General features: G+C 42.1%; 1 protein-coding gene across 2 annotated transcripts in view; it reads left to right on the top strand.

The window, feature by feature from the left end:
- Nucleotides 1–16,321, top strand: part of EGFL6 (EGF like domain multiple 6) — a 54,779-nt gene extending 38,458 nt beyond the window's left edge. The window contains exons 8-12 of one of the 2 annotated variants that reach the window (XM_043897640.1): nucleotides 6,951–7,262; nucleotides 9,269–9,349; nucleotides 11,029–11,130; nucleotides 13,184–13,452; nucleotides 15,809–16,321. In XM_043897640.1, the coding sequence (XP_043753575.1) occupies nucleotides 6,951–7,262; nucleotides 9,269–9,349; nucleotides 11,029–11,130; nucleotides 13,184–13,452; nucleotides 15,809–15,919 (875 nt within the window). In that variant the 3' untranslated portion in view covers nucleotides 15,920–16,321. Of the gene's footprint in view, nucleotides 1–6,950; nucleotides 7,263–9,268; nucleotides 9,350–11,025; nucleotides 11,131–13,183; nucleotides 13,453–15,808 lie in introns of both variants that reach the window. The other variant, XM_043897639.1, reaches the window with a different exon arrangement.
- The last annotated feature ends 11,158 nt before the right edge of the window (nucleotides 16,322–27,479 follow it).

Genomic DNA, 27,479 nt, shown 5'->3' with positions numbered 1-27,479 from the left:
TTCTGAAACTTTAGTCAAAGAAAGACTGAGAGACTGGCTTCCTATGCAGGGATGTGCATGGGTAGGTGGGATGGTGGGAAAGATGCCATAATTTTGAAAGACCTGCAGAGAAGAGATGGAATCAGTAAACTTTCCACACAGGATCAGTGGTCAAGGGCTCCTTCATGCCACCAAATTTGCACATGTCCATTCTGGCCTCGCTGGTCTCAGGTCGTCTGGTCGACAGCCCAGCTTAGGGCTAGGAAGGCCTGAATTTGAATCTGAGCTGTACCCCATATTGCCTGCGGTCTTTCGCCAGGTGCTTCACCTCTCTAAACTCTGTGTCTTTCTATCTGAAATGGGCCCCATGGTGGTCCTTTAGCAAGTCCTCAGAAGGGGCCAGGCCGCCATCCCTCAGAGACCCTTGACTTCAGTGAGGTGGGGGACAGTTCTGTGCATGTCCCAAGCCCCAGGGCAGTGGACTCTCTCTGCATTGTGGCCTTGCGGCTTCCCCCTGGAGCTAAACCCCCAAGTTCTCACCCCCAGGGACAGTCAGTCCTCAAGCCGTGAGGGCCAAGGGTCTACACCTCAATCCCCCAGCCTCCCCTGTGCAGCGGGCCAACTCTGAGGCGGGTTCTGTGCTGGTCCCCAGATGTCCCTCGTCACCCACAGTGATTACCTGTCCATTGAGGCACCATTTTCGACTCTCCTCCCTTCCTGTCTCACTGTCCCTCTTACCCCTCTTCCACCTCCTGGAATCACCTGTTAAGTAAACCACCAGCACCCAAATCTTTTTCTTGGGTTATGTTTGAGGGCCCCACATTCCTCCCAATACCTCTCTCATAGGTTCACTGAGACTTGAATGAGGTAGTATAGATAGAGGGCTTAGTTCAGCTGGGCACAAAGTAGATGCTCAATAAAGTTAGCTCTGGCTCAGACTGTTATTAGCACAGTTTCAATCATATTCATTAAGGTCTAGCTCCTCCTGACTCTGAAATCCTGTAAAAGCAAATGCAGAAAAATGCTGTGCATAGAAAAAAAAAAAAAAGATGCACTGGGAAAATACTTGTGTCAGTAAGGGAGCAACTCACCTCACCTCCATGTACTCATCCCTGCCCCCCAGACCAAAGAATCACAGAGATTAGGAAGAACTGGTCAAAACAGACCTGGAGTGCTCTTCCTTCTTAATCACTTGCTCCCTCTTGAAACCGCAGTGTGTCATCAACGTCCAAATGAAGGCACCATTTGTAAGCATGCCAGTGGGTAGCTGTTTGCAACCCATGTTTTTGTTATTGTAGCCCAGTGTTTAGAGATTATAAATCCCACATCAACCCAAACAGTTTTTAAATTTTATTGAAGTATAGTTTGTGTACAATGTTGTGTTAGTTGCAGGTGTACCGCAAAGTGACTCAGATATGTGTGTGTGTATATATATACGTATGTATGTGTGTGTGTCCACATATATACATATATATATACACACACATTCTTTTTCAGATTCTTTGCCCATATAGGTTATTACAGAATATTGAGTAGAGTTCCTTGTGCTACACAGTAGGCCTTTGTTGTTCATGTATGTTATATATAGTAGTGAGTATGTGTTAATCCCAGGCTCCTAATTTATCTACCCCTCCACCTTTCCTCTTTGATAACCATAGATTTGTTTTTGAAATAAGTGAGTCTGTTTCTGTTTTGTAAATAAGTTCATTTGTATCACTTTTTAAAGTTAGATTCCATGTATAAGTAATATCATATGAAATTTGTCTTTCCCTATGTGACTGACTTCACTTAGTCTGATCATCTCTTGGTCCATCCATGTGGTGCAAATAGCATTGTTTTTTCTTTTTATGGCTGAGTAATATTCCATTGTATATATGTGCCACATCTTTATCCATTCCTCTGTTGCTGGGCATTTAGGTTGTTTTCATGTCTTGGCTGTTGTAAATAGTGCTATGAGCATAGCAGTGCATGTATCTTTTGAATTAGAGTTTTCTCTGGACACATGCCCAGGAGTGAGATCGCTGGATCGTGTGGTAGTTCTCTTTTTAGTTTTTTAAGTACTCTCCATACTGTTCTTCACAGTGGCTGTATCAATTTACATTCCCACCAACAGTGCAGGAGACTTCCCTTCCCTCCACACCCTCGCCAGCATTTACTATTTGGGGACTTTTTGATGATGGCCATTCTGACTGGTATGAGGTGATATCTCATTGTAGTTTTGATTGCCTTTCTCTGATAATTAGTGATGCTGAGCATTTTCTCATGTGGTTTTTGGCCATCTGTATGTCTTCTTTGAAGAAATGTCCATTTTTCTGATTGGCTTGTTTTTTTGACATAGAGTTGCATGAGCTGTTTGTTATTTTGGTCAACCTAAACATTTCTTATGCTAAGAAAACTTTTTTTTCCTTTGATCATCCAACTCTAAGCTTATTTAAGGGAGTAGTTTAAAACAAATTTTTCTTGCTTCTTCAAAACCTCAAACTCTTCACAATGTTCTTTTTGATATCTGAAAAATCATCCATTTTGTTACTATCCATTCTGCGGCAGAATCATTTCTCTAGTCTTTTGCCAAAATGTTTATTTACAAGAGAAAACTATCTTCAGGTCACTCACTATGTTATTTGCCCAGTCCTTTCCATTCTGCTTTGATTGATTCTCTGTAAAATAAACAGCCATGTCTCTTTTGAAAATTGATCTTAACGTCTTAACACACATTGCTTAAAGCATGGCCAAAATCCACTCTTACATGAAAAGAAAAGTCATAGAAAAATGAGAGAATCACATCTAATTAGTGTTCAGCATTATAAAATGCTGTGTTGTAAAATACATGTGTATCCATGTGAACTGCTTGTATATAATAATAAAGCAGCTTTTATTATGAGTTTATTATTTTTGAAAAAGTCCAGACCCTACATGGCAGTACAGAAGAGGAGTTAGTCAATTATCCTTATGCACCAGCTATATCCAAAGAACAATGCAACCTAAATGTGAATGTGTGTAGTTTGTTTTTTTTTACTGTTCTTATATGTGTGTGTTTGTGTTAGTCTCTCAGTCATATCTGACTCTTTGCAACCCCATGGACTGCAGCCCACCAGGCTCCTCTGTCCATGGAATTCTCCAGGCAAGAATACTGGAGTGGGTAGCTATTCTCTTCTCTAGGGGATCTTCCCAACCCAGGGATCAAACCCGGGTCTCCTGCATTGCAGGCAGATTCTTTACCATCTGAGCCACCAGGGAATATGTGTGTATTAATAATGCACCATTAGATAATTTGACCTTAGTTTGACAGCAGCTATATGTCATTCTAAGGAAATCAAAACTCTAGTACTAACCAACTTGGTTAGTAACAGTCAATTTAAGAAAGGACACTGTGTCATTTAGTTACCAAGAGCATGGCTTCTGGAATCAAATTACCTTGGCTTGATTCCTGGCTCCCTAGCCTAATTCTTATGGTCTAAGAACAAACTAAACTTTTAGGGTCTCAGTTTCTCTCTTCAAAATAGTGCGTGCATGCATGCTAAGTCACTTTAGTCATATCCGACTCTTTGCAACACTATGGACTATAGCCTGCCAGGCTCTTCTGTCCATGGGATTCTCCAGGCAACTAGAGTGGGTTGTCATGCTCTTTTCCAGGGGATCTTCCCAGCCCAGGGATTGAACCTGTGTCTCTTATGTCTCCTGCATTGGCAGGTGGGTTCTTTACCACTAGTGACACCTGGAAAGCCCATAATAGTGTCTGAGTCTTAATACTGTTTTGGCTATTATATGAAATAATCCATAATAATAAAAAAATCCATGTGTAGGGCTTAACTCCAGCCCAGAATGTGTTAAATGCTCTATAACCATGCACTCATAGGAGAAGTAATAGTGACAATGGCTTCTTTACCAAAATTCAATGATGGTTCCCATTGGAAAGCAGCTTCTTTAGTCATTGAAAATATGCTTTAATCATTAGAAGTTCACATTTTACAGAGCATATTCAAGAATATAGGTGTGAGTACAACAAGGCCATTCCAATACTTTTTCCTTCAGTAATAACATAAGCAGAAGAGGTATGATTTGGAAAAAAAATTAACTTAGTATAAGATTTTTGACATTCTGGTGGTGAATTCTAAAAATAATAGTAAACACAGGCCCAATATATGTGGAGCACTGATCTTAGTAATTGACATGTATTCACTCATTTCAACCTTATGAATGCCCTCTTTTTATCCTAGCTTTTTTTTTTAAAGTCAACTTGTCATTTATTTATTTATTTGGCTGTGTCGGATCTTAGTTGCAGCACACAGAATCTTTCATTGTGGTACATGGATTCTCTAGTTGTGGCATGTTGGCTTAGTTGCTCCATAGCATGTAGGAATCTTAGTTCCCCGACCAGGGATTGAACCCGTGCCCCTTGCTTTGCAAGGTTGATTCTTAACCCCTGGACCACCAGGGAAGTCCCTATCCCAGCTTGAAAAATGCAGAGACTGAGGCAAAGAGAAGTGGGCTCGAGGTCCTAGGACTAGAAAGTGTAAGGAATTGGGAGTCATACCCAGGAACCTGGGTTCCAGGTCTGTGTGCCTCAAGGCAGCATGGTGTGTCCGTGACTCATGGCTACTCCTCTGGGGTAGATGCCTCCCCTGGGCCCTCCCCATCAGACACTCCTGGCTCAGCTTTTCTGCTGTCCTACCCCCTTCCCAATGCCTGCATCTCATGGTGCAGTGTATTCCTCACCCATGACTAAGCCTCTCCACCCAAGACTATGTCTAAGATGTGAATGAGAGGGGAGTTTATGCTGCCAGGTGATAGGAGAACATCTGCTGAGCTCAGCACAGGGAAATGAATTGTCAGAGTCATGCTCCTCCTGGGAAAGATGTTCTCACATCATTGTGATCTTCTCCAAGTAAAGTGAGGATCTAGGTAGGTTGAAGTTTTTGACAAAGTGGATATTTAGAGAAATCTCAGATCTCTCCCAAGAGAAATTGTCAGTTTCACTTACATAAGACTGACCTGTGCATGTGAAAACCCTGGAAGTCCCTGTTTTTATGTCTGAGATCCCCAAATGTGCCAGACCCTCCTGCCACAGCTTCCTGCCACGTTTATATATTCTCAAAAAGAAGATGTGCTAATCAAGAAATTTTCAAGAGAAACAGTCATCAGCTATGTCCAATATGAAACAGCAGCACCTAGACACAGCCGAATCTATCCATTCATAGTCATGCATAGGCAGAGTTTGTTTTGCCCTTGCCCCAGCTCTTTACATACTAAAGAAGTGAAATTGTTGACACCACAAACGTTGTTTGATTGATTTTTTTTTCACTGGGAAAACTCAAAACTTCAAAGCAGAAACCAAAGGCAGATGTTTAGGTTTGCCTGGTGTGGATTGAAACCCTCTCCTCATTATTTATAATATTAAAGGTCATTAGTGTCATGTTACTGATTGCATGAAGGAAATTTTCAGGGAATGGGTATTTCCTGTTAATTTTTCACTCTGGATCCTGGGAAAGGAATCTGAGTCCTGTAGACAGAGTTGCACAGTGGGGCCTCCAGAGGAAGATGTATATATGCACATTACTTAAAATCAGAACTTATGCAGCTTCTGGCAAATCAACTGAAACGGGCTATCTGAAGGTCAAGTAAATGAGTAATGATGCATTATTTGTATTAGTCCTAGAGAAGGAAATGGCAACCCACTCCAGTATTCTAGCCTGGAGGATTCCATGGACAGAAGTGCCTGGCGGGCTACAGTCCATGTGGTTGCAGAGAGTCAGACACAACTGAGTGACTAACACACACAAGAAAAATATTCTAATAAAATCCCAATCCAATGCCTTTTTGTAATATTCTTTTTGAACACTGAAATTGGTGCCTACTCCCTTATTTCATTTCCCTCTGAACTCTATCCAGGTTGTAGAATCAAGTGAATTGGTTCAGATGGTATTAGACCCTTTCTGCTTAGTCTCAGACTAGCACATGCCTGGATGTTTTATAAAAAGACAATATATTTGATTTTAAAGGTCAGAGTTTTTAATCTTTTTAAATTCTTTTTTTTTTCCAGCCGCACCAAGTGGCTTATGGAATCTAAGTTCCCCAATCAGGGATTGTGCTATACAGTAGGGTCCTTATTGATAATTTTACATATAGCAGTAGTGTGTATCTGTTAATCCAAAACTCCTATTTTATCTCTCCCTCCCTTTTCCCTTTAGTAATCATAAATTTGCTTTCTATGTCTGTCAGTCTATTACAAAGACGCATTTTTTTTCCATTTATTTTTGTTAGTTGGAGGCTAATTAGTTTACAATATTGTAGTGGTTTTTGTCATACATTGACATGAATCAGCCATGGATTTACATTTTAAAAAAGAATTTAATTTAGTGGTGAGAAATATGAAATGAATGTAAAACTGAATATAGATGCCTCTCTATAAATAATAAGTAAAATCATTTAGCTTTTGATACTAGTTGGTTGAGGTGAAGAAATTCAAAGATACATATACACTGAATCAAAAATCACCATTTTTGTATGTCACAAATGGCTCATTATTGGCAATGTACATATGGTTCAACATAATGCTAGCTGTAATTTTTTTTTAACATCACATTTAAACAAATTGCAGGGCTCCCTGGGCAACAGCAGCTTTGACAAATACCAATGTGAAAGCAGAAATATTAGAGGATTCTGGAAAATCCATCACATTGTGATCTATAACCCAGCTTGGTAGGAGCAGGTATTTCATCATCATAGTTTATGAAGCAAAATGAAAGTTTGTCTTCGAATGATTAAGGTAGTTAAGATCCTGCTGTAACCATTGAAACCACTTAAAATAGATGCAAATGCATTTCTTTCTAAAATATCAGATGATTGAGCCTTATATGTGTTGATTCTGGAAGCATTCATTGACTGCACTTTGACATTTTTTAAGTGCTCCATTTTTGTGAGAGATCTAATTATTGGTCAGTGTGGAACTTCTCTTTTACTATTGGTTTTAGTTATCCCCGAAAATTCTGTGAAAGAATTCCTCAGAGCACCCGGTACCATCAAGGACAGAATTAAGAAGTTGCTTGCTCACAAGAATAGCATGAGAAAGAAGGTAAAAATGAAAACCATTGAAGGATCCAGAGGGACTCCCACCCCAAAGGTTGACTTGGAGTCCTTCAGTTCTGAAGACAATGTTTCCAGAGTTGGGAACCCTCATGGAGAAAAAAAGAGGAATGAACACAGAAAGAAAGAAAGACTGGAGGATGAGAAAAGAGATGAGAACCATGTGGAGCAGGAGCAAAGCCTTCGTGGAGATGTGTTTTGTGAGTATCAAGTATGACTTTTGTTAATTTATGCACCTTATGAAAAGTGAATTGTAGTTTTCCCTGGCAAATGATAGGAAAGAGGAAGATAGTTTCATGCCATAACTAAGATGGTGAAGTAAAGTGTGACAGTTAGTCGCTCAGTCGTGTCCAGCTCTTTACAACCCCATGGACTGTAGTCCGCCAGGCTCCTCTGCCCATGGAATTCTCCAGGCAAGCATACTGGAATGAGTAGCCAATCTCTACTCTAGGGAATCTTCCCAACCCAGGGATCGAACCCTGGTGTCCCACATCGCAGGCAGATTCTTTACCATCTGAGTCACCAGGGAAGCCTAAGTAAGATGGGGTCAGCTTTAAATCCTAAGAAGCAAGGTTCTCTGTACAGTCTGGAAACTAACATCTTCTGCAGATACAAAATCACATTTGCTGCTGTGGGATGCACAGAAGGTCAGTCCTTTCCACTTACCTGGGGGGTGTCCTACTTGATGCAGCCCCTCATTCTGCTCCTGACCAAGGAAGCCTGCTTGTCCTTCCAGCTCAGTCATCTGGCTGCCCAGCTTTGCATGCAATGCACCCCTAAACCCCAGAGAGCCCCCCTGCAGCCCAGGTAGATCTGCTGATCTCTACCTTTTTCCTTCTTGAAGGCACTTTTTACAGGCACACTCAGTGAAAGGAGAATGTCAGAGTTGTGTGGTTATAATTTAAAAAGGTAAAATAGACAGAGGAACATTCTATATAGGGCTTAAGCTTCAGTTTTCTACATGAGCCGGAGAATCACCATTGGCACCGGTGACCATGCAGAGCCATCATCAGCCTCGGCTCCTGCAGGGGGATTTCCATGTTGACCCAGTCTATGACTTTCCCTTTCATTCTCACCAGGCATCTGTTGCTCCCTCTCTATTTTGCCTTATCTGTGCTTGCCTCATTGTTGTTGTTGTGCAGTCACTCAGTCATGTCTAACTCTTTGCGACCCCATGGACTGCAGCACACCAGGCTTCCCTGTCCTTCACCATCTCCCGGAGCTTGCTCAAACTCATGTCCATTGACTCAGTGATACCATCCAACCATTTCACTCTCTGTTGTCCCCTTCTCCTCCTGCCTTCAATCTTTCCCAGCATCAAAGTCTTTTCTAAGGAGTCAGTTCTTCCCATCAGGTGGCCAAAGTATTGGAGCTTCAGCTTCAGCATCAATCCTTCCAATGACTATTCAGGATTGATTTCCTTTAGGATTGACTGGTTTGATCTCCTTGCAGACCAAGGGACTCTCAAGAATCTTCTCCAACACCACAGCTTGAAAGCATCAGTTCTTCAGTGCTCAGCCTTCTTTATGGTCCAACAGTCACATCCATACATAACTACTGGAAAAACCATAGTTTTGACTATACAGATCTTTGTCAGCAAAGTCATATCTCTGCTTTTTAATATGCTGTGTTTGGGTTAGTTAGGTGATGCCTAATGAGGTCCACCTTTTGAAAAGGGGCACCTTTTGAAAAAGATGTTCTAGATGAGGAAACTGGCACCAATATGAATGTTTTGGAAATGTTAGGGAAACACTGCTGTAACGTACTCTGTAAGTAGAACACAGCTGTCCCTTGGTATCCCTGGGGGATTGGTCCCAGGAACCCCCGCAGACACAAATTTCCATGGATACTCAAGTTTTATATAAAATGGTGCAGTATTCATATATAACCTAAACACATCCTCCCCTATACTTTAAGTAGTCTCTAGATTACTTAAAAGACCTAATACAATGTAAATGCTATGTAAATGGTTTCCTGGCATGCAAGGCAAATTCACGTTTTGCTCTTTGGAACTTTCTGGATTTTTTAAATATATATTTTCAACCTGTCGTTGGTTGAATCTGTGGATGTGGAGCCTGTGGTTATGAGTGGCCAGCTGTGTATGATAAGCCATATATGATAAACCCTCTTTGTTCATTGATTCATACCTTCTTAGTATGTGGGGCTTTAGGGATTTTTTTTTTACTGATCAAGTGTTCATTGTTAGCCCCTAAGGTGAATGAAGCGGGTGAAGTTGATCTGGTTCTGGTCCAAAGAAAAACTATATCATCCCACCTGAAACACAAAGGTGAGTAACATATTAGAAATGAGTATATTTTAGGAGTAATAGCACTCATAAAGAATATTGAAGAATGGAAGCAAGCATTATCTGGCATCTTTTAATTTTAGATGTTAGAAATAAAATATCTTTTTTGGAATAGGGGAAAATACTGGTTAAGAAGAAAGGAAAGTGAGAGAAGAGGCCATGTGTTTGTACTGGCTTAAGATATATGTAGATGGACAGCCTGGATTCCAATCTAGTTTAGGAGTCAGGTCTAGTTCCAGCCTTCAGTGTTTGGAGGACTTGGTCAAATCACTTATGACTCTCAGTTTTACTTTCTTGAAAATGGGCATGATTGTAGAATTTTTGTGGCAGCCACATCAAATGATGTAATGTACATGAAAATGCTTTGCAAATCCTTAATGCATCAACAACCAGTTGCTGCCCCTTATCACTTTAGCTTTTCCCCTTTCTTTGCCCTTCCTGTATTCCTTAGTATAAACTGCAAAAGCCCCCCATTCCAAGCCAGAGTCTGGTATTCGTTACAAATCAGAAACATCTCAGTCTTTCCTCTTTTTCCCAGTGGTAATTTCTGACACCTACATCAGAGGTCAAGACTTTTTCTATAAAGGGCCAGAGGGTGAATATTTCAGGCTTTGTGAACCATACACCGTCTGTTGCATCTGTCAGCTCTATCACTGCAGCTCAAAAGCAACCACAGACAATAAGTAAATGAATAGGCATGGTGTGTTTCAATAAAACTTTATTTGCAAGAACAAGCAGTGGGCCAGGATGTTAGTTTGCTGACCCCAATCTACATAAAAGTAACTGGAGGCACTGGGTCAAAGGTTGTGCTAGCTGACCCTGTACTCCATGCAGTTGTTAGGATTTGTTAAGTGAACATTTGTTAGATCGAGCCCCTGGGTGCCAGATGCTTCAACAAAAGACCACAAAAGAAATTGAAATAGACAAATTTATTACTCCAGGTCTGGGGGGATAACATGGCAAGGCCTCCAGGGGCCCCAGAGGGAAGTCCAAGCAGAATGTGGGGCATGCGCCTCTATGAGAGTCCATGTGTGTGTAGTGCTTTGGGCTTGTTGGGCTAAGGTTGCATTGATGGATTCCAACAAAAACAGGGTGTTAGTAAGCTTCAGGGGGATCTTATCTAAGGCAGACACAAGGCCCTGGGAAGCAGGGGAGGGTGTCAATCACAGGGGACATTAAGAAAGTCATATGAGGAACTCACTTTTATTAGTGACTCCATGGGCTCTTATCTAGGGCTTGCACTTGCGTGAGGGCTAGTGCCAGTTTAAGGCCCTCGCAGACTGCAGGGCCAAGCAAAATGGATGCCAAGACAGCCATACTTAGCTAAACTTTTTTTTTAAATTGAAATATATTTGATTGACAATGTTGTGTTAGTTTCTGCTGCACAGCAGAGTGATCCAGTTATACATTCATATGCACATATTTATTTTTATATTCTTTCCCTTATGGTTTGTCATAGGATATTGAATATAGTTCCCTGAGCTATGCAGTAGGACCTTGTTGTTTATCCATCCTATATATAATAGTTTGCATCTTTTAGTCCCAAATTCCCTAAACTCTTGACAGCAATTGCAAACATGGCCACGCCTTCCAAAGCTCCCAATGTTAAAACATTTCCTAATCCGCTTAATGATGCTGAAATGCACCCTTTTTCTTAGCAGATTTAAATATCTCAGTTGACTGCACCTTTGACCACGGCATCTGTGACTGGAAACAGGACGTAGAAGATGATTTCGACTGGAATCCTGCAGACCGAGATAATGGTATGTAGTCTTCTCTGATCCATGTCCTGTGATCCGGCCCCGGAATTAAAGTTATCCAGTGATTCAAGGGTAATTGTTCTCATTGCTTGTGAAGTCAGGGTTGTTGGTCACGTTTGGAAGCTTTTAGACCTTCCCAAGTCTTCCCTGATAAATGATTGACTTAGTCTGTTTCCCACCCACCTACCCTGTAAAGGATTCTCCAGCAAACCTCTTCCATATTCACTCCCCTGCTGCTGAGACACAGATGTAGCACTTTGTATAAGGTTTAAGAGTATTTGGGAAAAGGTAGAAGGAAGTTGTTTCCTTTCCCCAGTTTACCAGCTATGGTGCTCTGTGGTTTTCTTTTGAGCTTAGGAGGAGGGGGAAATGAATCTCGAAAGAAAATATTAATATGACCTTTCCCTAAACCTGGAGTTTTAGGAGTGTCACCCCTCAGAGCACTGAAATAATAACAAGCAACAGATCAGCATTCTGAACTCCTGGACTGGACTCGCCCACCTATCGTTGGAGGGTTTCTTTCTTTCCAGTTAACCTTGAATTTTTCTCTGCCGAAGCTTTGAGTTGCCTACTTTTCACTGTCTACTATTGATGGGCTCTAACTTCCTTTGAGGCAGAGCATTTGGTCGGCAGATCCCATTTGGAGCATTTATTGAATTTTGGTCATTTAAGGCTGAGTGTAATTAGAAATAACTGTTATACCTTCAGGAAATCTGGTTCTTTACCAATCAAAGTGTTTATTTGGGGAGGTATATGCCCAGCCCTCAGGTAAAAGATCCTTCTAGATCCTTCCTTGACACTGATTCCTCCCTGAGAGCCTTCCTTGCAAGCCCTTACATGCAATCAGGAAACCTGGGTATCTCCTAACAAAAATTCCTTTTAGAACATGGGATTAAGGTAGAGGATAGAAGTTCCCTACTATTTACAAACCCCTGATTTGCAAATAACTCTGAGGTTCACTCAACACGGGATGAATCAACATTTTTAGAAGGATGAAATCTCAAGGACAGATCAAAGTGGGCTTGAACTGGAGTGAAAGGGAAACCTACCACGGTGGGTCACAAAAGACTGTAGCTAGTAGAACTGCTAGATAAAATGTAGGATGCCTCAATTTCTGATAATCAGCACATGCTTTTTAGTACATCTCAGACATGTTGTTTATGTGAAATGCAAACTTCACAGGGCATTCTGTACTTTTATTCTCTGAATCTGGCAAACTTACTAACTGGGGGAAGAAGACCAGACAGTCTCTGGGTCCAGTGAAAACTAAAGCAATGTCAACCTGGGCCCTGAGAATGTCTCTAGGAGTTGGACTACCAGAAAACTCCACCACCCACCATGTCTTTCTCCTGGCTACTAGAGGAATATTTTCTTTTTGTCAACTTCTTCGAACCCCACCCTATGAGAGTTTTTGTTCAAGTCCATCAAAGCCACAACCAGAAGGCTGCAGATGAGCAAACATCTACTACACTGGTTACAAAATTCTTGGGAAAAGGATCTGAGAAACAGAAGGTGATCTGTGTTCCTGCCATCTTCAAACAGAACTTGGAGTGATACGTTACACATGGTGGCTGAGCTCCATGATACCATTAGTACAAATTCATGTATCCTGTGAATTAAATACCATACTGTGGACCCACCTAACCAGCTAGCCATCATACATACAACTCAGTGGAGAAATGCATTCCAGGGTCAAACAACCAAGGTGGAAAGTTCTGGAACACAAGTTTTCTGTTAGCTGAAAATTATCTACAGTGCTCAAAGACCATTAAATTAGATCCTTACCCCATATTTACTACTACCAAGCTTTGTGAATGTGAACAGATTCCTCAGTTTCTCTAACTCTCAGTTTTCCTCTCTACAGAGCAAAGAATTTCAGCCCTAGGATACTAAAATTCATGTTAGCATGAAAATTTTGTTCCTAAATATTTGAAATGAAAAGAACTTGAGCTTTCCCTATAGGAGCCTAGTGTTCATTTTTTAACAGCTATTTTATTCACTGTAGCCAAACCCTTTGCAATGGCCTCATTAACTGTGGGTTTTTCTTCTCTTCCAGCTGTTGGCTACTATATGGCTGTTTCAGCCCTGACAGGTCAGAAGAAGGACATCGGCCGTTTGAAACTTCTCCTCCCCAACCTGCAACCCCACAGCAACTTCTGTTTGCTCTTTCATTACCGGCTGGCTGGAAACAAAGTAGGGAAGCTTAGAGTGTTTGCAAAAAATAGTAACAGCGCCCTGGCCTGGGAGAAAACCAGGAGCACCGACGACGAACGCTGGAAGATGGGGAAAATTCAGCTGTATCATGGAATTGATACTCCCAAAAGCGTAAGTGGAAAACTGTATTAAATGAGATATTTACATTCTTTTTCAGTGACTTAACAAACAAAGCAAAACACTTACTGAAGTACCTAGGCCTTGGGGCTACAAAGATAAATAAGACTTTCCCCTCCACTTAAATAAAGAGCTTATATTCTGGAGTGAAATAGGCAAGGTATTTAACAGCACAACTAACGATAATACTTGTCAGATGCAGGCATGTCATATTCTGTGGAAATGAACTGCTCATGTGTCAGGCTCCTCCCACCAACTTCCTTCCAAACCAGGCTCTAAATTCCTTACGACAGAAAAGCACATCCTGCTCATTGATTTTGTGCCCAGCACTTATCACAATGAATGGAAACTAGAAGGTCATTTTCCAAAATATTTATTTTCTTCAAGTATAGTTAATTTATAATGTTGTGTTCATTTCTGCTGTACAGCAAGGTGACTCAATTCTACCTTTATATGGAGTAAGTCCCCTGTATAGTAAGTCCCCTGCATATGAATGAGTTCTGTTCCTAGAACGCATTTGTAAATCCAGCAAATTTAGCCTAGGTACCTACCTAACACAATTGGCTATATAGTATTGTACTGTAATAGGTTTATAATACTTTTCACACAAATAATACATAACAAACACAAAAAATAAAGAAAACATTTTAAATCTTATAGTACAGTACCTCGAAAAGCACAGTAGTGCAGAATAACAGCTGGCACACAGGGGCTGGCATCGAGTGGACAGGCAAGAAGAGTTACCGATGGAGGAGGGAGAGGAGGTGGGAGATGGTAGAGCTGAAGGATCGTCAGCAATAGGAGACGGAGGGCGAGCTGTAATGTTACTCAGGCCTGACATGAATGGAACATACATTTGCATCTCTGAAAGCTAGAAACTTGAAGGCTCATCTGTAGGGGACTTAACTGTAATTCTTCTTCCTAATCTTTTCCATCATGGTTTATCACAAGGTATTGAATATAGTTCCCCGTGCTCTACAGTAGGACCTGCTGTTCATCCATTCTCTAACAGTTTGCATCTGCTAACCCTAAATTCCCAATCCATCCCTCCCCCACCCCACCTTGGTAACCGCAAGTCTGTTCTCTATGTCTGTGAATCTGTTTCTGTTTTGTAGATAGGTTCACTTGTCTCATATTTTATTTTATTTATTTTTTGGCCCCAATGTGCCACATGCAGGATCTTAGGTCCCTGACTGGGGATCAAACCCATGCCCCCTGCATTGGGAGTGCAGAGTCTTAACCACTGGACTGCCAGGGAAGTCCACATTTATGTCACATTTTAGATTCCACATATGACTGATATCATATGGTGTTGGTCTTTCTCTGTCTGACTTACTTCACTTAATGTGATATTCTCTAGGTCCATCCATGTTAGTTCCTGGACCAGGGATGGAACCTGGGCCCTGGCAGTGCAAGCTCCAAGTCCTAACCAAAAGACCATCAGGGAATTCCCAGTTACTATCTCATATATGATAGTGTATATATGTTAATCCCAATCTCCCAATTTATCCCTCCCTACCCCGTCCCCTTTGGTAATCATGTTTGTTTTCTATGTCTGTGGCTCTGTTTTGTAAATAAGTTCATATGTACTATTTTTTTCCACTATTTTTTTTAGATTCCACATATAAATCATATCACATTTGTCTTTCTCTGTCTTACTTCATTCAGTAGGACCAACTAGATCCATCCATATTGTTGCAAATGGCATTATTTCATTCTTTTTTATGGCTGAGTAATATTCCATTATACCACACCTTCTTTTCCATTCATCTGTTGATGGACATCTAGGTTGCTTCCATATCTTGGCTATTGTAAACAGCTCTGCAATGAACATTGGGATGTATATGTCTTTTCAAATTACAGTTTTCTTGGCACCCAGGAGTGGGTAGCTCTGTGTTTAGTCTTTTAAGGAACTACCATACAGATCTCCAGAGTGGCTGTACCAATTTGCATTCCCACCAGTGGAGTAGGAGGGTTCACGATGATAATTAAATTTCTTCTAGCCTGGGTTTTGAAAAGAAAATCGTATTATTCCTTTAGTTTTGCTTTTTTTTTTCCTTCTAAATGGGAAGGAATTCCAAAATTTCCTCTTAAACTTTACTGTTCTCAGCTTTTCAGGGCTTTCCAGATTCTTTTAGGTGTTGCAGGAGCCCTGTTTTCTCTGATTGTAGCTCACTCAGTGTAGATACCAGGCATCTGGAAAATAAATTACCATGTATTCAATGTCAAAGCCTGTTTCTATGGAATAGGGACATATGAGTTGAGTTCAGTTTAATAGCAATTAAATAGTGGGACTTTATCATTGCTTTAAATATTTTCAAGTAATATTTTATTCCCTCTCCATTATTAGATCATTTTTGAAGCTGAACGTGGCAAGGGCAAGACTGGAGAAATTGCAGTGGACGGTGTCTTGCTGGTTTCAGGCTTATGTCCAGATGGCCTTTTATCTGTGGATGGTTGAATGTTACTGTTATCTTTTATATCTTTATATTTGACTTTTTATGTCAGTTCTCTGTTTTTTTATAATATATCATAGATTCCCCCCCACCATTTTAGAAATACAGACTGAAAAATTGTGGTGTACAAACAGACTCATTATTGTAAGATGCCTTTCTTGTATACAATATACTGATATTTGCTTTAAATATAGTACCATTGTACTTCTCATTCATTGTATCTTCTCATTCATTTCTGAGTCTATAAAATTTGGATGTATCAGTTCAGCCCTCCCCACCCCAGTACATTTGATGTGTCTACATGACTTGATGAACCATTTTATGTGATGTTTCTAGAATTATAAAAAAAAAAAAAGGCAGCACAGAGAAATGTTTAACTGTTTGACTTTTATGGCACTTCTTAGAAACTATAACATCACAGATAGACTTTACCTAAGTGGCTTAGCCAGATCTTTTACAACCAAGTTTGTATATTTAAGTCCTTTGTAATAATAATATAATAATATCCAATAACCACCTTGTGTCATGGTTAAAGTTTTTCTAAGTAATAAAATGTGTTGTTGATTGTATGCTTAATTATGTGTATGGTTATTTGCTTTGCTAGAAAATGTGTTTTATATTTATATTTTTTCTGTGAAAATACTTATATTATTTTTGACTTATATTCTTAAAAATTCTTAAAATTACTTGCTATTATGGAAACACACAACTGCTTTCTTAGGCCTCTTAACTATGATGCCAATTAACTTAAATTGTTGAACTGAAGGTCTCAGAGAATTATCTAAATCAAATGATGCTAGTAACCAGGTTCCAAAAAAGACTAATGCCTCCTTGTCTATTTCTCTTTTCTTCTGAATTCAAGAACTGCTTTGTGTGGTAATGAATCCTGAGTGTACATTCATGTGGATGAAAGTATATTCTGTTTTAAGATTCTAGGTTGGAAGGCAGTTCGGGATAGCTCCCAAACAGAAGATTCCCCAGATATTTGCCTGTTAGCCCTGGAAGCAACGAAGGCATTGACCTGTAAAAGGAAGGAAAGCGAGAATGTGTCCACCTACTAATCCTTAAAATTTGTAGCCTTTTTCTTAGTTTTTTTATATTGAAACTCATAGTAATCCTTCTTCTTTGTTGAAGAAGGATTATTTAAAAGAAAAAAAAAGACAAGAAGAAGGATTCAGTCAGTTCAGTTCAGTTCAGTCGCTCAGTCGTGTCCGACTCTTTGCGACCCCATGAATCGCAGCACGCCAGGCCTCCCTGTCCATCACCAGCTCCCAGAGTTCACTCAAACTCATGCCCATCGAGTCAGTGATGCCATCCAGCCATCTCATCCTCTGTCGTCCCCTTCTCCTCCTGCCCCCAATCCCTCCCAGCATCAGGGTCTTTTCCAATAAGTCAACTCTTCACATGAGGTGGCCAAAGTATTGGAGTTTCAGCTTCAGCATCAGTCCTTCCAATGAACATCCAGGACTGATCTCCTTTAGGATGGACTGGTTGGATCTGAAGAAGGATTACAAGGGTTTAAATCGAACTTTTAAGATGGTGGGAAAAAATACATTGTTTTCGTTTAGTGTGAAGTTCTTTGCCCATAGAAAGTCGACACAGGACTGTGGCTGTATCTGTTAGGATAACTACTAGTTATAGAAACCCCCAAAACAGTGTTTCTAGTGAGACCAGATGAAGAACTGCCTGGCTCAGTGAAATCAGCCCACAGAATGGTAAAAGATAATATAAAATGGTTGTGTTAAGATGTGAAAATGAAAATGTGGGGTGGTTTGTTACACGGCAAAAGTTGACTGACACAAGTGATTTCTATTATATGACTGTGCTAGAACCTGAAGAAGACCTCCCCCACCGTGTCTCCTCAGTGACCAAGGAAATTTGAGAGCATAGTTATGGCTTAGAGTAAAGGAAGATAGAGAGGAGAATGTGCAGTGAAGGCCAGTCAGTGCCCCAGTAACCCATGTTATAGGAAGAGATGTTAAACTGAAATGAAATAGGGAGGCCTGCAACTATGTTACATATAGGGAGAAAATCAATATGAAGCTGATTTAAATTGAATTTAGTAATATTGCATGTTTCTCTAGTATCTGTAGCAGAGACTTCTAGTTGCCTGCCCAATATCCTTTCTCACCTTTTTCCTTACCAGTATAACCATGTATAAATATATATGGGAGGACTGCAGTGTGTTCAACTAAAAGGCTGTGTTTCCCAGCCTCTCCTTCAGATCGGGGAGCTCACTGAAGTCATTGGTGAGGCTTCCAGGAAGGATCATTAAAGAAGGCTCTCAGTTGGCAGTTCCTTTTTCCATTTTGCTTCCTCCTTCCTGCCTGCAATGTGATTGTGAAGGCAGGAGCTCTGGGAGCTGCCTTGTGACCATGAGGGCAAGGGCCACAAACTATGGTGGAGTACACAGCTGGAGGAAAGCTGGGTTCCTGATGACATGGTGGCATGTCTACCCTGTCCCACACTGGTCACTGCTTGACGTTACATGAGACAAAAATAAGTCCTCTCTTGGCCTATCAGATAGGATTTCAAACAAAACATAATCCAGTGTCAGGTGACCATTCTTCCTGAGCCCCAGAGGGCTGCCCTGGGGCTATGTCCACTGCAAGACCACAGTCTTTGGGGCTAACTTCTTGGACCTTAAATACCAATATCTTGTTTCGAATTCCAGTCCACAGCCTATAGTTATGGATCTCTAGCCTGCAGCAGCACGGAATCCCATTGGATTCCTTTGGCGAACCCAAGGTCAAATAATTCAGCCACGACTCCCATACCTGTGGACCCTGGCCACCACCCAACATGGAACTCCCCTTGTCATTCATCCTCTCCCACTCTCTCCTCCCGTCGCTGTCAGGGGCTCCCTCCTCTAGACACTAACTCCCACCATTTCTGCCCCTTCCCCATCACGCCTGCTCCTCTCCTAAGCAAGGAGGAATACTGAACAACCCCTTCTGCTCGGGCACTTGATGCCTCCTGAAGACTGCACTGATCTCTAGCGTGGCCTGATGTCGCCTATATTTTTGGTGCTCTTCTTTTTTCCTTAGGCACAGAATACTTGTGGAATGACTCTGGAATACTTTTGCCTGAAGATGTTTTCAGATGTCAAGAATTGTTGCCCTCCTTGCAAAGCTAATAAGTTGACCTGTCGCAGTTTTCTTAGGTATCAGTAGAAAAGAAAAGCCTCCTGGGTCAAAGAGAGACTTTATTTCTTATGGGACAACAGGTAGCATGGGCCTCAGGGTCACCCCACTGCCCCTTACCCCCCACCCCGAGTCTCCCAGGGGGCGGGGCAACAAAGAGGCGGGTCCAGAGGGATGCCAGATACAGGGTGAGCTTGTGTCCCAGCTGAAGAGTCCTGAGTTAAGGAAAGCCCCAGTCTTATAAGGAAAGCCCCTAGCCCACCTGCCCAAACTTTGCCCTAGAAGGAGACTGGGTTTTTTGCCTTTGTCAGGAAACAAATCTGCTCTGGAGAAATAAGATACTATCTCTATTCTCCCAGACTGTGTGCCCTACCACCATCCTTGATAAGACAGCACAGAACAAAAGCTGCCAACGCCTTTGTACAGAAAACGGGCAGAAACACACGAGACCCATGGAGAATGGCCTCCTGACAGCAGCCCCTTAGGACTTTTCAGGAGTCAGTTGGGTGAGGGGATGGCAGTGAGAAAAGCTGGGCAGCAGTGTGGGCTCCTGAGAAGTTTAGAACTTGGCAACTAACATTCTCACCTTTGATACTACTGCTTTCTGGAACTTACTTTTCCAGGACTGATGTTTAAATCTTTTTCCAATCAGACCAGAAGAAATCAGGTGAATTAGTTTCTGCAAAATAAACAGACATAAAGTAAAATCATTTTATGTTCTGAGAAAGAACTATCAATTTTTTAATTTTTTGTAATTTTATTTGTATTTTACATTGGGGTAGAGTTGATTTACAATATTGTATTCCATATGTACAGCACAGTGGTTTAGTTAAAACATGTCCATATATCCATTCTTTTTCAGATTTTTTTCCCATATAGGTTATTACAGAATATTGAGTAGAATTCCTGGCACTATACAGTAGGTCCTTGTTGATTATCTATTTTATATAAATGTGTATATGTTAACCCCAAACTCCTCATTTATCCCTCCCCTTCACCTTTCCCCTTTGGTAACCATAAGTTTGTTTTCAAAGTCTGTGATACTGTTTCTGTCTTGTAGATAAGTTCATTCGTATCATCTTTTTAGATTCCACATGTAAGTGATATCATATGATATTTGTCTCTCTCTGTCTGACTCACTTCACTTAGTATGATAATCTAGGTTCATCCATGTTGCTGCAAATGGCATCCAAAAATTTTAGAATATGTTATAATTTGATACTTTTTCTCCAGTAATGGTTGTTTTTAAGTCAAATATGCTTGCCTTTTAGAACATTTAAAGTGCTGTAGAAATCTGACAGGGCCAAGTAGATAATGACTATTTAGCATCATTTCAAGTAAATGCAGTTCTTTTGGTCGGTGAAGTGCTATCAGACAGATAGACCAAATGCCTGATAGTTGCTCCCCAAGCAGGAATGAGGGCTAGGGGTAGTCTAGACACATGTGTCTATTTTCAAACTGCCTTTTATAGAGGAATGCCCCTAACCACTTTTGCCTGTAGATATTTTTAAAACTCCTTTAACAGGCCTGAGGCCCTTTGAGAAGGTTTAGACCAGGTCAGATCTAAAAGGCCACTGTAAATGAGTTCAACCTTTTTCTTTTTCCTCTTCAAGTCAGTGAAACAGTGACTGCAAATGCCAGATCGCTGTGTTCAGTCTTCACTCAAAGCCTTATCCTGCTGCTACATGGAGGCAGCTTCATTCTGTGTGGCCAGGGAATGGCAAAGCAGTTAGCAATTTGGGATTTCTGTAAATGTGTACAGATAGGGGTTCTTTCTTCCTGTGGAAAATGGAGTTGTAGATTGGAGTAGTTATTTATGACCTCTGGGGAACTCTTACATATTTAAATATCCTAGCGTGCTTCATAAAAATTCCATCCTTAGCACACATGTGAAAAAACTCTGTAGAACAGTTTGCAAATTGACTTTTATCTGAGAGGCAGTTGTGAGGCGGTGAGAGCCCCTCCTGGAGCTGAGGAGGGCTCCCCAAAGTGGGTTTAGAATGGAAAGGTTACATCTGCCTATTTTTGACCAAAACTTGTCCCGTGTATATCTCTAATCGGTTTGGGAATGTTATAGAAATTGTTTTCCATTTCTAGGTTGTGGTTTTGTTTGTTATGGTTTCTCCCACCCTGTGGCCACTTTCTAGACCATGATGGGTGGTGGATTCAGTGCAATTAGGTAAGAACTAATTACTATCTCCTTCTCAGTAATTTCTTTGAGAGCCTATATATGTATTTCACTGGCAATGTTGCTCAAAACACATTTGGAAGTGCCTTTTTTTTGGGTACAAAAATCATACAGAAGACTTGATCTGTCAATTTATGGTCATGCATCATTTATGACCCAAAACAGCACATATTACCTACCCAGGACTCCACTCCTAGGTATATACTCGATAGAAACGCATCATGGCATTGTTTATAATAGACACACTAGAACAACTCAAATATCCATCATGTCCCTTTTGAGTAGAATGGATAAATAAACTGTATATTTATTCAGGGACATATTAGCAAGAAATGAGAACAAACAAACTAATGCTACTTACAGGAACACTGATGAATTTCTGAAATATGGCATTGATCAAAAGAAGCCTGGGAATTCCCTGGTGGTCCAGTGGTTGGACTCCATGCTCTCATTGCCAAGGGCCTGAGTTCAGTCCCTGGTTGGGAAACTATGATCCCACAAGCCACACAGCACACCCGAAAAGTAAAAACAAAACAAAACAACAACAACAAAAAAAACAGTACATACTGTATGGTTCCATATATATGTTCCCACACACACACACATTTATATAAGTTTTGAGATCAGAGGCAATGAATCTGTGGTGGCAAAGTTGGCATTGTGTTTACCCTTGGAGAGGGTGCTAGGAAGGAACACAGGGGGACTTCGGGGGGTGGTCATTGTTTCACTTAAGTGAAAGTGTTACCCCTCATTAAGATGAACCTCATCAGTGTGACTTGGTGCCTGCTGACTTGGGACATGAATTCATCTCTCAATACGGGCAGGTTGTGACTGCAGTTCCACAGACTCATGCATAATCCAGCCACTAATGACTTTGACTTTGGGGATGTTCCCTAGCCTGCCATCCAGGATACCTAGGGACCCTGGCCTGGGGACAAATGGCTTTGGAACCCACCCCCGGCTCTTTTTGGCCATGCTACGCAGCATATGAGATCAGCTCCCTGATCAGGGATGGAACCTGGGTCCCCTGCATTGGAAGCACGGAGTCTTAACCACTGGGCCACCAGGGAAATCCCAGCATTGGAATCTTGAGGAGTGGGTTCAACAGGCCCAGGGGTTCAGGCCTGAGGGTCTCTTCCCCGCTGTTCGGGTGCCTGGAACCCCCATCTCCCCAACATCTGTTGGTCTTTCTCAGCAGTGATAAAAGTTTCCGCATCCCCCTTTGCGCTCCCTGTCACTGTCCTTTTAAAATAGTTTTCCTCCTGAATTTGAGCTGGAGTCCCACAGCTCCCCCACTGAAAGCGACGGTTGGCACTTGCCTGTTTTGGTTTCCAGCTCCTCTCTCAAAGTTCCAGCAGTGCCCTCTCGTGGCAGCTTCCGTGCACGTGTGTGGCTGGCAAACAGCAAAAAGGGCTGTCTTCAGCATCTCTTGCTTCCTCTTCATTCCATCTCTTCTCTCCCTAGTGTCTTGTGAACCCATGCTTCTTTCTGGGTACCCAGAACCTTCCAGTCACTCACCCCTGAGATCTTGAAGAATCCAAGCTTGCAGGCCTCTTAGTCTCTCCCTGTTCGCCCTGTCAACATTGACTTGTCCTGTGTCCCATTCTGCTGATCTCTGACAAATGAAAAGGAAACTACCCTTATAAAAAAAAAAAAAAAACAACTCAGGCTTAAGGAATAAAGAGCTGGAACTGTAACCTTACTAAGTAATTGTTGTTGTTGTTTAGTCAGTGAGTCGTGTCCGACTCTTTTGCGATCCCGTGGACTGTAGCCCGCTAGGCTCCTCTGTTCATGGGATTTCTGAGGCAGGAATACTAGAGTAGGTTGCCATTTCCTTCTCCAGGAGGTCTTCCTGACCCAGGGATCGAACCTACGGGTCCTGCATTGGCAGGCAGATTCTTTACCACCGAGCCACCAAGGAAGCCCAAATAATACTTACTCTTTTATAATAGTAGCTTCCACTGCCTTAATACCAAGGAACAGGTAAGAAGGCACTTTCAGCACTGTGCAAGATCAGGGATTCTCCTCTGATAAGTCAGATCACACAGCTGCATTAAGATGGAGGCTGAGTCAGTGTTTGCTGGTAGCCAGCAACAGAAAACAGACCTCTGCTAACCTACAGCAAAGGGAAGTTACAGTAAGGAAAGACGAGTGTGTAGGAAGATGGAAAGCCCAGCAACCCAGCCTTGGAAATGAGCTCCAGGGCTAGAAGTAGATAGGAAAAAGCCATTGTTGATCAGGAAGCCACCATCTGCTGGAATAATCTCTCACCAAGTTACTCTCCACATTGCTCCACAAAAGTCACTTTCCAGGGAGGGGTGTGCGATCAGGCCGCCTTGGATCATGTAACTGTCCCCTGGCTAGGGCAGAGCAGGGCACCTGATGGGCTGTTCAGAAGGTGGGGTGAAAGCTGGATTGAAAAACCTGTCCGAGTCCACCACATGAACTCCGTCACATAAAAGCTGGTATTGAGTACATGTAATTGTCCCAGCCAACATAGCAAGCTAAGTAATTTACTCTTGTCATGACTAAGGAGTTGAACACCATCGTCTTCAGCAGCTAGAAACCTAGGTGGTGGTTCAGTCAGGTTTGAAATGAATAATAACATAAATACTATTATATGCACCAAATGATGTAGCAACTAGAATGTGGTAGGTTGTTTTGGGGGGAAAGTGAGGCTGAAATGGAAAAACTGCTTCTCTTGGGCACCATAAATCAGAATGGTACACTTCTGGGCAAATGCATCTCCCACTGAAGACTCAGAAGACCTGGGATGAGCATGGTTCTCCTTCATATTGTTGTTCCTGATGAATGGTCGCTTCTGGCAGCATGCCCTGGTTATGTGGGGAAAGGGGGTCTGTGGATTCTGTGTACAGTGGTGAATCTGGGACAATAAGCCTTCAGGCTGTGGCGTACAAGCACGAAAGACCAAAGTAGCAGCATACATCGATGGATTTTCATTCACTGCTTACATCTTGGTCTTCCCTGGTGGTTCAGATGGTAAAGAATCTGCCTGCAATGCAGGAGACCTGGGTTTGATCCCTGGGTTCGAAGATCCCCTGAAGGAGGGCATGGCAACCTACTCCAGTATTCTTGCCTGGAGAATCCCCATGGACAGAGGAGCCTGGTGGGCTACAGTCACAAAGAGTTGGACACATGCTGCTCCTCTGATGAAATGCTCTTACAAAACAACATCCTTGTAAAAGAAAACCCTGAGAACCAAATGCAGTGGGGGCTCTCATGGAATAGTCCACATCACAGGTAGACGTGTTCCTCATGGTAACTCTGACAGAGTGACGTCCCAGGGGTTGGGCTTCAGCTCAAACTCGTTAACAGCAATGCAGGAGTCAGCTGAATAGACAGGCAGAGGTATTTAAGTTGGTATCCTTTCATCCCATCTCTTTTTGTACTTTTTCTCTATCTTTCTGATTACATGGATTGTGAAGCTCCCCCCAACAGTGACCAAGTAGTATCAATGTTGTTTTGCTGACTCTTGAATGATATGTACCACCAAGTAATGGAAGCCAGGCTTGTGGATCCTTCATTCTCTCCTACTCTGTTGCCACAAATCTATGGTAAAAGAACTTCCCTTCCAGAGAAAGGGCAGAATGGACAGAAGGTGTGGGAGGGGAGAACAAGAGGTATGGAAATGACTTGCGGGTCACCTCAGGGGCAAGAGAACATTAAACAGGAATTTCCTGACTTTGACTTCACCTAGATCTGAGCTCAGTGTCTAAGTGCCCTCTGGGCACTCTTCTAGAGAGACAGTCTACATGGGGCTAAGTGGGGAGCAAAACACTATATCTGCCAACCATGGTTTGTCACCCCTTTTCAGCTGATGCACCAGAGAAGGCAAAATTGGAAGATGGTTGTTAGAATTCTAGAAACTTCCTCCGGCCTTTCCGGCAAATGGAGGGGAACTTGAGAGAACCACTCAAGAGAGACTGACAGATGCTCCTGAACTGAATTGAAAGGGCACAAGTGCTTGACTCCCTGGAAAAACCCTACAAGTGAGGAGCTAGCAGGGGCTGCTTAAGTCGACCTCTGATGGCAGAGGGAGCAGCCTCTGCTTCCAGGGCTTGTGGTGGGGTGGGGAGTGGGGCAGAGCTGCTAGGACTTTCCCAAGGGCTAAGTGCATAGCAAGCAAGTAGCTGGGTTGTTCTGGAAGGACCTCACCTAGGAGGCCTGTCTGCAGGTGGCCTGACTCAACAGAAGGCTGGGTGCAACATGCCACTAAATGCAGGAGCTGGTGGTCAACCACTGTACCATCTGAACCAGAGAATGGGTGAGTAGGGGCCCCCCAGCAAGGGGGTGGGGGGTCTCCAAAAAATATCCCCAAAGTGAGCACACAAAAGAGGCAGTCTTTGAATATCAGCATCCGGAGTGCTCCGATACCAGGTAACACCATCATTAATTAGTTTCCTGTGGCTGCCATAAAAAACTGGGTGGCTTCAAACAACAGAAATCTATTCTCTCAGTTCTGGAGCTACAAGTTCAATCTCAAAGTTTTGGCAGGACCATGCCCCTCCAAAAACCTCTGGGGAGGATCCTTCCTTGCTTCTTGTGGCTTCTGGTGGCTCTAGGAGTCTCTTGGCTTGTGGTTGCATCACCCTGATGCCCACCTTGATCTTCAATGGCTTCTCCTCTGTCTCTGTGTCTTCTCTTCTGTCTTTTCTAAGGATACTCATCACTGGGGTTAGGGTTCACCCAGGTCATCCGAGATGATCTTATCTCAAGATCTTTAACTTAATTATATCTATAAAGAGCCCCCCCCCTTTAAAAAAAATAAGGTGACATTCATAGGTTCCAGTGTTAGAAAGAGAATATATCTTTCTTGGGGAGGCAGAGCACCATTCAATCCACAATTCTAATCAGATAAAACTTTTTACCCCTCTTTCTTCCTGTCCTTATCCCAGAGAGACCAAAACATAGCACAGGAAGCCAAGAAAGGGTACAAGAAGGATAGTGAAGGAATAGATCCATGTGTCCTTTGCTGGTCCACAGAATTACAGATCACACCTGAACTGAGGGAGCATTGGTGCTTTGAATTGGTTAAGTAATGAAGGTCTGATTAGAATGGACTTTTTAACAACTTCAGATTGTTTCTTTATACTGAAAGTGACTAGAAAAATCTATGGGGAGGTAAGGGGAAGGGGAATTGGATGGAGGTAGTCAAAAGACACAAACCTCCAGTTACGAGTTAGCAGTAGGGCTATAATGTACAACGTGATAAAGATAATTGACAAGCACTGTATGTTGAATATGAAAGTTGTTCAGAGTAAATCCTGGGAGCTTTCATCACAAGGAAAACAACTTTTTTCTTTTATATTTATATGAGATGATGGATGTTCGCTAAACATACTGTGGTCATCATTTCATGATGTATATAAGTCAAATCATTATGCTGTACATTTTAAACTTATACAGTGAAAGTGAAAGTTGCTCAGTCCTGTCCAACTCTTTGTGACTGCATGGACTATACAGTCCATGAAATTCTCCAGGCCAGAACACTGCAGTGGGTAGCCTTTCCCTTCTCCAGGGGATCTTCCCAACCCAGGGATCAAACCCAGGTCTCCCACACTGCAGGCAGATTCCTTACCAGCTGAGCCACATGGGAAGCCCAAACTTATACAGTGCTGCACATCAATTATATGTCAATAAAACTGGAAGGAAAAGAAAAGCTGTGGGATTGCTCAAGCCTCAAGCTCCAGCCCTAGAGGAGCCAAGATGCAGGAAGAGAGCCAACAGAGTGTGTTTCAAGGCAATGGTGAGAAAAAATTTAAAGTTTCTTCTTACTTACACCCTACAGAGCTGGGGCTGTTCAATAAATTAGATTAATAGGTGTCTCATTTTGTTCTTGGAGAAGGAAATGGCAACCCACTCCAGTATTCTTGCCTGGAGAATCCCAGGGACAGAGGAGCCTGGTGAGCTGCTGTCTATGGGGTTGCACAGGGTCGGACACGACCCAAGCGTCTTAGCAGCAGCAGCATTTTGTTCTTGTGCTGGAAACAATTTCATAGCAATAGCTTTTTGAAACTAGTCTCTTAGATTTCATCTAGGATAAATCTGCAGTGTTTCAGGTTTTTAAGAGGAAGTCGCTGCTCCTGCGTTACTGATTATAGCGTTAGTCCTGGTCCTATCCTCCCTCCTTCTAGGTAAGGTTTATCACGTGGCTCAATCATACAGTCACCTGCTTCCTTGAATCTTCCCCCAAGTTACCCTAGAGTAAGGGAT

This window comes from Cervus elaphus, chromosome X (genome assembly GCF_910594005.1).
Source record: "Cervus elaphus chromosome X, mCerEla1.1, whole genome shotgun sequence".
NCBI lineage: Eukaryota > Metazoa > Chordata > Mammalia > Artiodactyla > Cervidae > Cervus > Cervus elaphus.
Note: the sequence above shows the minus strand (reverse complement) of the source record. Positions and strands in the feature narration are given on the sequence as shown.